Consider the following 14,690-nt stretch of genomic DNA (forward strand, 5'->3'; position numbering starts at 1 on the left):
GGGGTTTAAGTGGGATTAACTTGTTCTAGATCAGCGGAAAAGCATACCCTTGCTTCTATTAATGCTAAATGCTTGCCAAGCTGGCAAGCCTTGGCCTAGTAGTCAGCAAGCCTGTTTGAAAAAAGGAGGAGGGGGGCGGGAAACCCATGGTTTAATGAGCATGAGCCATCTCTGTCTCAAGTTACTTTATTATAATCCCTGCAAAGGTCAGCAGGAAACAACGGGCTTATAGGAAATCAGAGAAGGTGAGTTATTTTGCAATCAGTGCTGCCATGTTATTATTTACCTCATCCAATGAAAGATCAGTAAAAGGTAAGCCCCACAATTTAGCTAATACTGATGTCTCAAATGTCTTACTACTGCTCTTTTATGCTTAGCCCTGAGGAAGCACAGTATTGCTACTGTAATTGTGAATTTCAGATCCCACTGACAGGCCATTTTAAAACCTGCCTATTACAACACCTCCAAAAGAAATATCTCTGTGAGGGGAAAAAGGAAGCCACATCGATTAACTTTACGAGGTGTGCTTTGCCTAAGGAAATAGTTAAAAAAGCAGCCTTATTTGACTGATGCAAATGTGTTTTCATCTGCCAAAAGAGCAACTGTTTAGTGTTTTCTCTATCAATTTAAGTAATAAACATTTGTATATTGCATTTAAAAATCTTGTTACTTTTAAAAGGCTACGTGTCAGAGTGTAGCAGCAATCAAGACGCTCAAGATGAGACAAGGAACAATGGAGGCCATTTCGGAAATTAAGAACCTTTTAAGACTGCCGTGCTTTGATTCAGTCACAGCTGTTCTCATCATGAATAAATTATTCATTGTTGACTGAATACCTAAAATTATGCTTCCCGTCAAGAACAAAAGACCACAAGACTGATATAGTTTTTGTTGTTTAATAAAAAACAAGTCTTTGGCAGATAAAGAGATTTGGCAATAAATAAAACTTAATATAATACATACAAATACATGCATGCTCACTCTCACACACAATAAATTAAGCTGTTTGGATCAGTGGGATTTATAATGTGACAATGCTGGTGAGAGGAAGATCACAGTTGCCCAGAATATAGTCTCTTTTCATTGTGGACATCTTGTTTACGACTTTGAATCGAAGTGTCCTCTGGCAGAGATCATCTTCCGAAATACCGTCAAAGAAAAAGTCCTCATTGAAGATTGGATTGCGGCTCTTCCTGATGACCGTGCTGCGCTGTTTCTGTACTTTTCCGGGCATGAGAGAGAGGCTAACGCTGCAGTTAATGCTTTTAGGGTCCACAGACAGAGCATACAGGCCTTCTGCGCTAATGAGGCGGACACGCAGTCTCTGGTTTTCAGGGCAGTACTCTGCTGACAACCGCAAGGTCCCATCCCTTCCAACAGGCACCAAATTCTCTTTCATCACCCTCTCCCGGTGCAGAACCAAGTCCATGGGGAAGATAGCCGGAGGTGCCAAGCTGAAACCACACTGGAGAGGTTCTACAAGGCCATCAGATGCTCTCCTCATGATGTTGGGGCTGTTGTCCGTGGAGCTGCTCTCGTCCGTCGATAAGGAATTGTTTCTGGACATGGCAGCCTTCCGGAGGTTGCGGTAGAGGATTTTCTCATGGCTAAGTGCTTTGAGGAGAGAAGACTTTGGTGGGCATCTGTTCAACAGAGGAGAACTGAAGGGGGAGGATTCTGCCGAGGAGGTAGTATCGCTATCCAGAGTTCCCTGTCGGTGCAGGGTGAAGCCTTTTGGAGAAAGTCTGGAAGTAAGAGCATTCAGGCTAAAGGAAGAAGGGGAGCTTGAAGATGGCAGGATGGGGGAAGATGGCATGGAAGATTTGGAGCAAGTGTTCGATCTACTCCGGGGAAGAACCAAGGGGATTCCACTGGAGTTAGGGTCATTGTGGAAGAGGGACTCCTTTCTTCTGGTGTGGGGACTTTCCAGCAAGGTGCAGAAGCCATAGCACGTTTGAGCTTTAGCTAAGTGAGGCAGGGAAAGTGCAGCCTGGCTTTGAGGATCAGCATTGGTGGTTTCCTCATCACTACAGCCATTGTCATATGGTCCATCGTCAACACTCTCTACCTGGATGATATGGTTATTGTGTAGCTCTCGGTTATTGACCTCTCTCTTTGGACTTCCCTTCTCACATGGAGACACTCGGATGCACGGAGTCGGCCTCCCCTGTTCAATACTCTTGCCCTCCACTGGGCTTGAGATCTTGCGGGGAATGCAGAACTCTGGGATGGTGTCCGGGGTAATGATGTTTGGACACAGCAAGACTTTCTTGGCTTTCTCAATGGATGACTTGTCTCCAAACATGATGTCTCCGATTTTGAAGCTGTATTCCGTTACGGAAAGTGGCAAGTTGGTCCTTTCGACGGACACTCTGATCTTGTCTACCACCCACATGGGAATTCAGTTTGGACTCAAGTTAGAAACACTGCAAAAATAAAAGAGCTGTGGTTATAAGTCTGGTCCACTTAGTTTTATTCAAAAATTGTGCAATAGTTGTCTGTCTTTATATCTTAATGCCCAAAAACTTGTATGCTTCTTACCTTGTGTACCCGATTCTCCGGTGGAGGAATTGAGTGTCTGTTCAGACAGGTCCTTGTTCTGTATGCTGCATTAAACAAGGTCTTCAGGGTGATAGCCAGGAGTCTCTAATCAGCAGGCTCAGACTCTCTGCTGTTAGACCGGCTTCTCTTTGTGACACATGTGAAGGGCTCTTGGCCTTTTATACAAAACAGTGCTGTGGGCGGAGAGAAGGGCTATTCGATCACACCCACGAGTGGTAAGAGAGGGCTGCCCTGCTTTCAAAGCTACTGGTTCCTATAGAAACTCGCAAGCCACGATACTTTAATCTAAGCAATCCAAGACTGGGAAAGGTAAAGGCCAGTCTGATAAGCAAATTGCAATGAAATCCAACAAATTTGGCTTATAAAACAAAGGCATGTGTGAGTGTTTCCATTACTCTGTGCGAGAATTGTAATATTAGATGTGGGTTATAGGTTAATGATGATACCTGAATATGATGCAAATCCAAATGTCTCTGGCATTTTTCACGCAAACACTACAGTATTAGTTATACCAATGACGGAACACAGGCTTTGATGTATCTGGGTCAGCAAATACAAAAGGTCTAAAGCAAATTTACTGAGCTTACAAACTCATTCACAAGCTAGGCACAATAATCCGTATGCCCTATAAAACTATAATTAAAAGAGGCCTGCTGATTGTTTGATGGGTCAAAGAAAAAGTATTGTTAATAATGAGGTCATTTTTTGGCCTTTTTGCAATTCTTATTCATAGAGATATTTATATTGCCATAACCATATTTTATTCATATTGTTGAAACCACATGTTAATGCAATGCTGAAACAACATAAACTACTATGTACCAACATTTAAATGAATCAAACTTTAAATTAAAAACACTTTGATTAAATTAAAAAGTTGGTGCCTTAAGTTTTGAAGTACAATCAACTTGAATGTTTAAGTCATTTAAACTTAAGTTACATTAACCTTACCCGTATCCCACCACCACAATAACAGCAAGTGTTTTGCAATTCAAAATGAGCACAATAAGTAAAAAAATTTTATGCAAGTAGTAGTTAAGGGCACCCAACATATAGTGTGACCGAAACATTTATAGATCAAAGAATAGCAGACATGAAAGTGATCCATCCACAATCTTACACTTATTATGCTTAATAAACCAACAATGTCTATGAAAATATACAAGAATATAGTTGCAGAAACATAAATATAGAAGAGTGCTCTCTTTGCTAGACATTAAACGAAATGATACGGACAAATCCAGACATTTCAACGATGCCCTCTTGTGGCAGGATACAGATGAGCTTTGCTAAATTTGAATGCAGGATCTCCTGTATAATTCCCTAATATTAACTTAACATTCATATCTCTGTAATATAATATTAGTCTAATTCCAACCGACACTTCCTGAATATTTACTTTGACAAAACGTGCGCAGTGTAGCCTCTGGCTATGTACCTATGCATAGGTGATTTACAGTGTCTCACGCTACAGCTGTCTACGACGTCATGCTTGATATTTATGTCTTTGTTTACTGTTAGCTCATGGTCAAAGTTCGAGGGGTTATTGCAGTAACCTAAGAGAATCAGAGAGGTGGACAGACGTAATGATCCTAGAGTGTAGTGATGCCTTTTTGATGGTTTCTAAGAAATGTTGTGATCACATTGAGTAATATTTAAGGCCTTAACAGCAGGAAAGGCTTATTCTAATGTTTGAAAAGCATGAAGTAAACAAGTGCTTCAATGTTGATAAAACTTTTTAAATAGCACTTAGAAGTCATTTAGAGATTATGAACAGCTGTACAGGAAATACAGTGCTATGCATAAGTTTAGGCACCCATGCTAAAGTTGACTAAAAAGAGGAATAAAAAATCATCTTTTGGAAATTGAACTTAATGCCTTAATTTAAAAAAATAGGAAAAATCCAACCTTTAAGGACACCAATTTTCTTTGTAAATGAATAATGTATCGTAAATAAATAAATGTTCTTCCTTAAAATACAGGGTGCATAAGTTTGGACACCCCTATGTTAAATTCCCATAGAGGCAGTCAGATTTTTATTTTTAAAGGCCAGTTACTATATGGATCCAGGATACTCTGCATCCTGATAAAGTTCCCTTGGCCTCTGGAATTAAAATAGCCGCACATCATCACACACTCTTCACTATACCTGGAGATTGGCATGGTTTTATTTCAGTTAGCCTAACAGCTGGTTTGATTTGCATTGAGAGATGATCTTATGGAAAGTACTCCATGCCAATCTCCAGGTATGGTGAAGGGTGTGTGATGATGTGCGGCTATTTTAATTCCAGAGGCCAAGGGAACTTTATCAGGATGCAGAGTATCCTGGATCCATATAGTAACTGGCCTTTAAAAATAAAAATCTGCCTGCCTCTATGGGAATTTAACATAGGGGTGTCCAAACTTATGCACCCTGTATTTTAAGGAAGAACATTTATTCATTTACGATACATTATTCATTCACAAAGAAAATTGGTGTCCTTAAAGGTTGGATTTTTCCTATTTTTTTAAATTAAGGCATTAAGTTCAATTTCCAAAAGATGATTTTTTATTCCTCTTTTTAGTCAACTTTAGCATGGGTGCCTAAACTTATGCATAGCACTGTAATTGCCATATAAATAGGATTGTGCGATATACATACTGCCGCAGAAGTCACCCCATGCTGATTCCAGACTAGTTTTGTGGCTTTTCTTAAAATTAGTACACTTGAACTAAGTGAAGACAGCACTGCATTTGCCCGTATAGATGCCAAAGGGCGACTTTTAACTCATTTTTAACTTCAATTTCCTAATGATTCCATTTCAGTGTGAACAAAAGACTAGTGTTCATTTTTTAGGGTAAAATCATAATTATTTTTGTTTAGAGTTTTACAGTTTTATTGAAAAGAGGAAGGAAAGAAAGAATTTTTTTATAAATAAATAAGGTCCTGATATTGTCTTTAACTATGTATTGTGTGCATCAGTGGTTTAGTCGGGGTCATTCGCATATACTTACTTTTTACGACTTCTAAGGATCAATATTTGCATATACCTACTTGTTTTTTGTTTTGTTTTGAAAATCCATAATCTACGGTCATGTTAGCTTCTCTTTTAACTGTACTCAAAAAAAAAATCAAGCCTTTTTTCAAGATTTACGCATTTCAGTTAATAGTCAAATTCTATCAAATTAAATTGAATAATAGATATAAAGATATTTATATTTATATATAATATATATTAAGAATTTTAAATTAGTAAATAAATCTTAAACTTAAATTTAAAAAAAATTAAATTTATGAATACGAATCAATCACATAAACTACATTTTCCAATCCCTTGTTCTATTAAGATTTATACAAAATGTTTAATTGAGCTCTAGATTTTTAAATCATTTTAAATTCCCTTGAATAATATCTAAGGATTGTTCAATTCAATTAATTATCTATAATTAAATAAATATCTATAATTTTGTTGACCTTCCCTTAAACTTCAACTTAACCCACCCTTAGGTCACCTAAGGTCCAAGAAGAAAGTCATAGACCTAGGATGGCTTGAGGGTGAGTAAATTATGGGATGATTTTCATTTTTGGGTGAACTAGCCCTTTTAATGCCACCGAACCTGTCCCTAACCTTACCCGTATCCCGTAACCTACCCATCACCCCATCATAGAAAACTTTCTGCATTTTTTCATTCCTTTAAAAAATATATAATTATTTATTTATAATGTGAACTGTTTTCAAAACAGTCCTCATAACGTATAGGGTTTGCCAGGACCACACACACACACACACACACACACACACACACACACACACACACACACACACACACACACACACACACACACACACACACACACACACACACACTTCCGACCTTGTTTTTCTTCTTTCCCGCAGGTCGCTTTCCTGCGAGCAGCAGCTGGTTTGAATGATTATCATGGGTCACCATGTAATGAACATCATGTGTTTTAGGGTCACCTTTAAACGCGACCTCAGAATACCGTCCTGAGAACTTTCACTACACTGCTTCAAAAACAACCCATAACCCATTAAAGGAAAAGGAGGGCCTCTAACCGTTTATTGATAAAACACAGAAAACAGGGCAGGATTTGAAACCTGCATGTGTTTTTTAGAGTGAACACTAGAGGACAGCATCCTGTCAGTTATGATGACTAAAGCTGATCCGTCAAATGACTCTTGGAGGTCAAAGGGGCAAGAGGATAAGCTGGCCGTGCTGATGACTGCCTCTTATTTACATTTCCTTTGTTTTGGTTAATCCATAATATATTTTGCAACAGAAATACAGCAGTCAATATGGTTGTTTGTTCATGTGTACGGAAATACTATCTGACAAGTATTGGTAGTAAAAGTCTGTGATCAAAGACAATTTGAGTGTGTGTGTGTGTGTGTGTGTGTGTGTGTGTGTGTGTGTGTGTGTGTGTGTGTGTGTGTGTGTGTGTGTGTGTGTGTGTGTGTGTGTGTGTGTGTGTGTGTGTGTGTGTGTGTGTGTGTGTGTGTGTGTGCGTGTGTGCGCATCTGGATATATACATTCACACACACATACTGTATATATACACACTCATATATTTATACAATATGTATAATGTGTGTGTATATACAGTATATACACGCACATATTATGTAAACTAAGACGTTTATGTTAGATGCGCTTAAGCAATTTGACAGCACACATACATACAATATATATATTTAAATATATATATATTATATATACACACACACACACACACACACACACAGACACACGTTTTCCTTTGGTCCGTCTGTGAGTATACTCACACACCTTTTAGTTCTTTCTTTTTGTTTTTACATTCGACAGTACATAACCTCTAATGATACATCTAATTTTCTGCTCTATTAGCCTCATTAGCTGTGCTTGCATATTCATCATGTACACAAGCAGCAGTTCAAGCTCCATCACCACGACAACACTATCAGTTACAGCCACAGATCCAGATGAGCTACAATGTGCACACACACACACACACACACACACACACACACACAGAGAGAGAGAGAGAAACTAAATCATATAGCTTATGTCTGAACATGCGCTTCTGGAGAAATACTCGATACATACTTTATAATGTCCCAGGCTGGAAATAAAGGTCACTTCGAGTATACAAGACAGACTGCAGACAGACATTTGTGAAGTCTTCAGGGACCGGCCTATAAATGTTTGATGACAGCTCTCTCTGAGTATCACTAACATACGGAACCAGAGAATCTCTCTAAAAGTAACAGTTGACTTGAAGTCCATTTGTTCCCTTTACATCTGCATTGTAAAAGTAACATTCAAATGTTAAGGGAACAAACAAACACACATTTTCCCACAAAATAGTATTCAGAATCATTTGAGTACTTTATCTCAGATTGGCATATTTAGTCACAGTAATAGTGACCTCATAAAAAAGTACTGTACCACGGTACAGTGAAGGTATCAAATGGAAATGTTCACATTATTTCCAAAGTTCCAAAATGTTCCAAAAGCTTTTGTTTAAATATTATGTAAAATATTTGTATATTTTATAGCCTACAGCACATCTACTTTGCTACCATTAAATTGTGATATATATATTTTATTTTATACATTTACTTTATTATATAAATTACACAGACATATATACACACACACACACACACACACACACACACACACACACACACACACACACACACACACGAGTATATATTTATGTATATATATGCTATACACACACAGACACATACATACATATTGGATATATAGCCAAATATTCCTATTACTTCATTATGCACACTTAAAGGTCCAGGTTTAGAGATCAACTCAAGTTGCATGGGCACACACACACACACACACACACACACACGCATGTATGCCTTCAGTTTAATACATGGGTGTGTAACACTGATAGTAGGCAACGACTCGTTCAATAATCGCACTTCAACTTGAAGGACTTATCTCAACATCATATTGCCTCGATGGGGGACCCTAGTAACAAGAGGGGCGGGGCTTCGTGTTCCAGAGGCAGGACCGCAGTTCAGCTCGCGCTGCCTCTGAATCAACTCAATCATCTCTCGCGCACGAGAGCGCGTGCTGCCTTTTAGGTAAGAAATCGCGATTTTTGTTCGCTTGTTCTTATTTGCAACTGAACCGTTTTGATGCATCGCACGTGTGGTTTTTCTTTTGTTGGGAGTTCAAGGCGCTTTGGTGTTGATTTATGGTGGACATGTTATGATGGAGCCGAATGAATGGGCGGTGTTGAGTCTCGTGCGGCGTGATGTTTGAATTCTGCAATCTGTCAGTGAATTTGAAGCCAGTGATTTATTCCTCCTTGCATGTGAGTGGATTGACCGTGCATAATAATTATCTATCAGAATTTAGCTTGTTTGTAAATGTGTTATTTTATATCCAATGATCATTTTAGCCATTCTCAGAGCATGTAGGGTTGCTTGTCACAGTTTTACCTTTTCTGGATATGTTGTAGTAGTTAGTCGCGCTGATTTTAGGTATCATGAAGTCCTACGGTGTATTGACATCGAGGAACGGGGTTGCGTAGCCTCCCTCTCTCTCTCAGATGATGGATGGATTTCTTTAGAAATGATGTACGGCCTATTTACATGCAATGTGCTAACGCAAGCTGTTTGCAAATGATTTAAATGTAGCGATGTGAACGAATCGTTTTTTTCCGACTCAACAAACTGGTCTGAACGAATCGGTATGAGCGCATCTCGATTCAGTAACTCAGGTACTATACCTATTAACCGTGACTGAATTCAGAATAGAATACTTGCCTACATTCATATACCATGTCTTCATATCACAGACATATAAAGAGTAATATGCTAGTATTCCGTTCCATTCGAATTCCGCGCGTTAACTTCGAACAAGACCGACTCACAATTATCCGGGTTAACCACTCAGAACCATGTTTCGAACACGTTCGATTCGTAAAGAGTCGAACATCGATGAGCGCGCTGATTGGGTAAGAGCATTTTGGAGGCAACCCGGAATTTGACTGGCTGTGGTAAATACATGAATGTTACTTAAGCAATAACAAAAATGTTAGACTTCTACTAAAACAGACGTTGAGAACATGAGAAGAACATGTTTTGTTTTTTTTCATGTATAAAGATCCATTTTATACCGTGTGTGTGAAGGTCATATTAAGTGTAAAATATTTGGAAAATATTTAGTTTCAATTGTTACATCATCACATCATTTTTTCTACTCACTATAGTGTAGCCTACTGTTAGACGTATTATTTATTTATTTTATTTAGTATAATATAACACTGATTTATCTAAACTTCCTCTAAACATCTGATCTAAATCAGGGCAACAACAAACTGGACAAATAAAATGACAGTAGGCTACGTAACTGAATAAATCTTAATAAATACAGAAAAAAATCTGATTTGCATTTGGCAGCCTTGTCATTATTATAACACCGCCAACTGACCTCAGTGGCCTCAGAGTTATGGCATGATGTACTACTATGGTATGGTATGTATATTTATTATGGCATATATCTCAAAATGTCTTATTATCCATTATTTTTTAGTAAAATAGGCCACACCCTTCATATATCATCAGCTACAGACAGCCATGTTGAATTCAAAAATCAACGTGTCTGACAGATCGGGCCAAAAACCTAGGAATAATTCCCAAATATAGTTTTGTATATATTTAATATCCTTGTTGGAATGCGTCTCTTAAAGCTGTAATTTTGAATGCAATTTGTAGATTAATTTGACCTGTCGTTATATGAATCTGTCATATGAGCCCAATAGTTGCTTGATTGCAAAAACACTGTAAGAAACGTTATGTCAGATCTCCCAGGAAAGCTATAGAGGAAAAAATATAGGCTATATCACAAGATGATGCACTGATTCCTCAATACAGAATGCATTCGTGCCTACAACATAATGTAGTCATATTTGCTTTAGCGTTACACACACATCTGTTTTTCAGCAAGCAATATAAAAAGAGAGACATGGTATTTGCACTTTAAGTCTTTAACGGCATTCTTCTCGACAGTTAATAGCCTGAAATGGATTAATGTCTTAGGTAATCACACATAAATGGATATATGGGCCGTGTGGAACATGTCCATATATCCGGCAGTTCAGGCTCTTTGATGAAATCCGTGTTTTCCTCTAGTGCAGCGCCACACCCCTTGGAATCCGTACTGTACTTCAAAGGCATGGCAACTCGCGATGCATGAGTGTTACGTTAGAGCAGTGCATTTCAGTATATAGCAAGGATGAGCATATTGTTCTTCAGAGCTGGATTTGATAATTATGTGTGATCAATACGGTTTAAATGTAATCCGAATGATTGAAAGTGCATTTCATTTATGCATCACCACCATCACATGTATGCGAGCGACATTGATTGAGGCAGAATGACGTATGCAATGTTACTCTGACATGTATGCACTTTGACCTAGTTTTAACAATCCATTAACATCGTCAATCAATCATGACCTTAGTGCTAGTTGCTTTAAAAAACAACAACAACCGGATTTGCTTTGACCTGGAATGCGTTAACGTTCACGTTTATTTAACATAAATTGCTTTGAAATTTTTGAATCGGTGTCAAATGGAGGGAGGCCGCCGTCACTACTGCAAGGAAAAGGAAATTAGCACTGCTGTTTGACAGGAAAAAGGGATGTTTCTGTATGCGCTGGACTGTGTCAAAGTCATATGAGGTCAAGCTGGTGAACTCTCAGTATTTATATTTTGTTCTTAAGGAGACACATTCATTTTTATTATGGCGAAACCATCGGATTTCTGTTGCTGCAACACTCGAGTCAAAAGTAATTAGTATGAAATGGGATGGCGTTTGATAGAGCATGAAATCCTAATGATGTGTTTACATACAGCGCAAGTTAGACACTTACGGTAACATGAAAAGCATAATTCAGCAAGACCATTTATGGAATGTTTTATAATATTTTATAATATACAGTATGTTATTTAAACGACAGTTAGTTGTGGTCTTCGAATCTGATTGGCTGAGAGGCGATAAGCACCATGCGATATTCCACCAGTATCAGCACGGGGACTGTTCACCGTTTGTATTAGAAGGCAGCATTTCTCCCAGCAAATGTCAATGGCGGAGGAGAAAACCAATGATATTTTTTTTTAAATACTGCTGGTATTGTGTTTTTCAGGTGAGAATGTAGGCCTAGTTTGAACCTCAAATCTGCGATTCATTTATAAAGATAGTGCCTATTTAAAAATGTGCTCCTGTTTTCGGAGTTGTGAGGTCCAGGTGATCTCGTCACATGTACCCCGTTGGCCTTATCTCGGCTAGACCTTCTGACATTTGCCGCTGGCTATCAATGCTGTGTAGATTACTTACAAATTGTAGCCCGTTACTGATTCCAAATTGCATTACAATAATTGTAGTTAATAACTTAATCCATTACATTAACCATTTTAGGTAATATAAGCTGACTACTTTTACTTTTGACCGAACTCGTTTATCACATTGAATTGAATGGGATAATATTGTATTGATATAAAAATACAAAGAGTAAGAACATATATTTCGTTCTTTATCAACGTCATAAAGTGCATTAAACATTACATTATGTCAGGGTTTATTGTGGCCAGCCTAAGGCACACCTGTGCAATAATCATGCTGTCTAATCAGCATCTTGATATGCCACACCTGTGAGGTGGAGGGATTATCTCGGCAAAGGAGAAGTGCTCACTAACACAGATTTAGACAGATTTGTGAACAATATTTGAGAGAAATAGGCCTTTTGTGTACATAGAAAAAGTCTTAGATCTTTGAGTTCAGCTCATACAAAATGGGGGCAAAAACAAAAGTGTTGTGTTTATAATTTGGTTCAGTATAATTACAAGTACTTAATTTTTTGGAATCTGATTACGTAATCCAGATTACATGTAATCAGTTAATACCAATCAATGCTGGCTTTGATGTCTCGGTAGTGGTTAAACATGAGATATAATTATTTTGGGTATTTCTAACGGGCAATCTTTTTTGGTCTCATGATGAATTTATTATTTGTTCCCGGGCAAATAGTTTCGACTGACACCTGTCATGTTAAATCCCCTTAACCATTGAAAGGATGCTACAACAAAGATATAGGTGCACACAGACATGTTTTATTTACATGATAAAAATAATTTGATCATGTATAGAATTTAAACGTCGCCATAACATGAAAGTAATTATCATCTTATCAGTATCCGCCATACTTTTAATATCAATGCATCCATGAATGAAATTACATCCAGGTTCATTATTTCTTTAAACTTTATTTTGATCCCACAAGTCTAATTTGGTCGCATCCTTCTGATTCATGAAGTCTGACTGGTGAAAAGGCCTCTGGTACTCTGACTTGACACAAGAGGAAGGATGTGTGTTTTTGTGATGAAAGGGCACGATGGGAATTAAAATGCATGATTAATGGACAGAGAGCTTGATGGTAAAGGTTATTGCTCATTATGTGTATTGATTATGTTCTGCTTCTTTTTTCAGGCGAGTGATTTAAAGATGTACTGAGCAACAATCGTATCTTGATAAAACAAGTTTCCCATGATCTCAAAATTGGTCGCATAGCCACTTTTTGAAAATGCAATTTTCAAATAAACTGGTCAATCTGCCAAGTTTGAAAGTATGAAATCGTGTTTGAAATTATAATTGGTAATGCTCTTTGCATTAACTGAAATATTATGCAAGTTATAAAACTCTAAAAATAGTTTCCATATCATTAGAAAAGAAAATACAGATAACACCTGCTTTCTTCTGGTTGTATATCCCATATGTGAGGTTATAATTAGCTCTCCCTCAAAGTGTCACAATCTGGGATGCAAGTTTTTGCTTGCCAACTACATCTGATAAAATGTACGACACCAGTGACACCACACGCAGAGGACAAAACAAGAATATATTGGAGAGGAATTGGAAGAAAATGTAAATTCATGTTAGGTCTGGCTTTCACTTGATTATTTAAGAAACAAATTAGGATAAATATTTCAGATGCTGCCATTTCTGTGCTAATGTACATGAATATCTCTTGAAAGTTGACTAATTGACTAGCAGTCCAACAATCGACTACTCGCATATAGTGAGTACCGTATTTTCCGGACTATAAGTCACTCAAGTAAAAAAATGCATCATGAAGAGGAAAAAAACATATATAAGTCGCATTTTTTTAAAAATTTATTTCACATAAGCAAGTTACCGGTAAGCAAGTTCACCAAGCTCCCGATCTCATTCCACAACACTGAATCCATTGAATTCTTCCTCTGTGTCGCTTCTGAACATCTCCGCTAACTAGAGCACCCTCTCGCGGCTGTAGACGGTAATGTTTTCTCTTGGTTCATCTCAGTCAGTATGAATTAATTTTGATATAGAAGTCGCACCTGACTATCAGTCGCAGGACCAGTCAAACAATGAAAAAAAAGTGCGACTTATAGTCCGGAAAATACGGTAGTTGATTTCTTTTTGCATTTAATTTTTAGCTGCTGTTGTGTCATCATGAACATTGTATTTTTAAGATATAGTCTCAACTCTCAAGTTACAAATAGTCTAACAATAAAAACGCGTCTAAAGACACCTTTCAAACCGTTGCGCTCCAGCTGTTTTTGAACGCAAGAACGCATCTTACATAAACATACCCATATAAATGTGTCCGATCAGGGAGAAACCATAATTATGCAAACCAAGCCACCAAGTAGTCGATTTTGAAACTATCTTGTTTTGCAGATCTTTAGTATCAGGATTCCTCACGTTTCTTACTGTGTTGGAAAAGTAAAAGCTAAGCAGCTTTGTTTGGCTTATTGCCAATTATATTTCATCCTTCTGGTGACCTTGTGCTTTAAATTATGAGCAATTCAGTAGCAAGAGCTTTCTGAATGATGTTTGATTCATGTAGTGGTTTTATCCAAGATCAGGACTGTTGCGTTAATGCTTTGTCCTAGAATTACTAACGAATTCTGTGACGCCCCATCAATAATGTATTGATCGATTGAGACAAAGTACTGCACTTTCAAGACACTGTAAAAACCAGCAACCAACTTCATTGAAGCTGGTATGAGGTAATATGATCGGGTAATTAATGTGGGTAATATCAGCTTACCTCTTGATACGTACTACTACTTTCCC

The 14,690-nt window shown here is 37.8% G+C and overlaps 2 protein-coding genes across 2 annotated transcripts in view; one reads left to right on the top strand and one right to left on the bottom strand.

Moving 5' to 3' along the window:
• Positions 1 to 897: 897 nt before the first annotated feature.
• On the bottom strand, positions 898 to 9,467 carry c2cd4a (C2 calcium dependent domain containing 4A). Its single transcript, XM_079603132.1, has 3 exons — positions 9,012 to 9,467; positions 2,542 to 2,735; positions 898 to 2,426 (listed from the first exon to the last, which is right to left on the bottom strand). Exon 3 carries the CDS (start codon positions 2,393 to 2,395, stop codon positions 1,022 to 1,024), a length of 1,374 nt encoding a protein of 457 aa, XP_079459258.1. The 5' UTR covers positions 2,396 to 2,426; positions 2,542 to 2,735; positions 9,012 to 9,467; the 3' UTR covers positions 898 to 1,021.
• Positions 8,525 to 14,690, top strand: part of tln2b (talin 2b) — a 141,385-nt gene continuing 135,219 nt past the window's right edge. Inside the window, exon 1 of the mRNA XM_079603131.1 lies at positions 8,525 to 8,651. The gene's annotated coding sequence lies outside the window, so the exon portion shown is untranslated. The remainder of the gene's footprint in view (positions 8,652 to 14,690) is intronic.

Source organism: Phoxinus phoxinus (genome assembly GCF_949152265.1).
Source record: "Phoxinus phoxinus genome assembly, chromosome: 25".
Classification (NCBI taxonomy): domain Eukaryota; kingdom Metazoa; phylum Chordata; class Actinopteri; order Cypriniformes; family Leuciscidae; genus Phoxinus; species Phoxinus phoxinus.

Coding starts and splice junctions, on each gene's coding strand:
- c2cd4a (XM_079603132.1), bottom strand. CDS start 2,395: ATGTGGGTGGTAGACAAGATCAGAGTGTCCGTCGAAAGGACCAACTTG.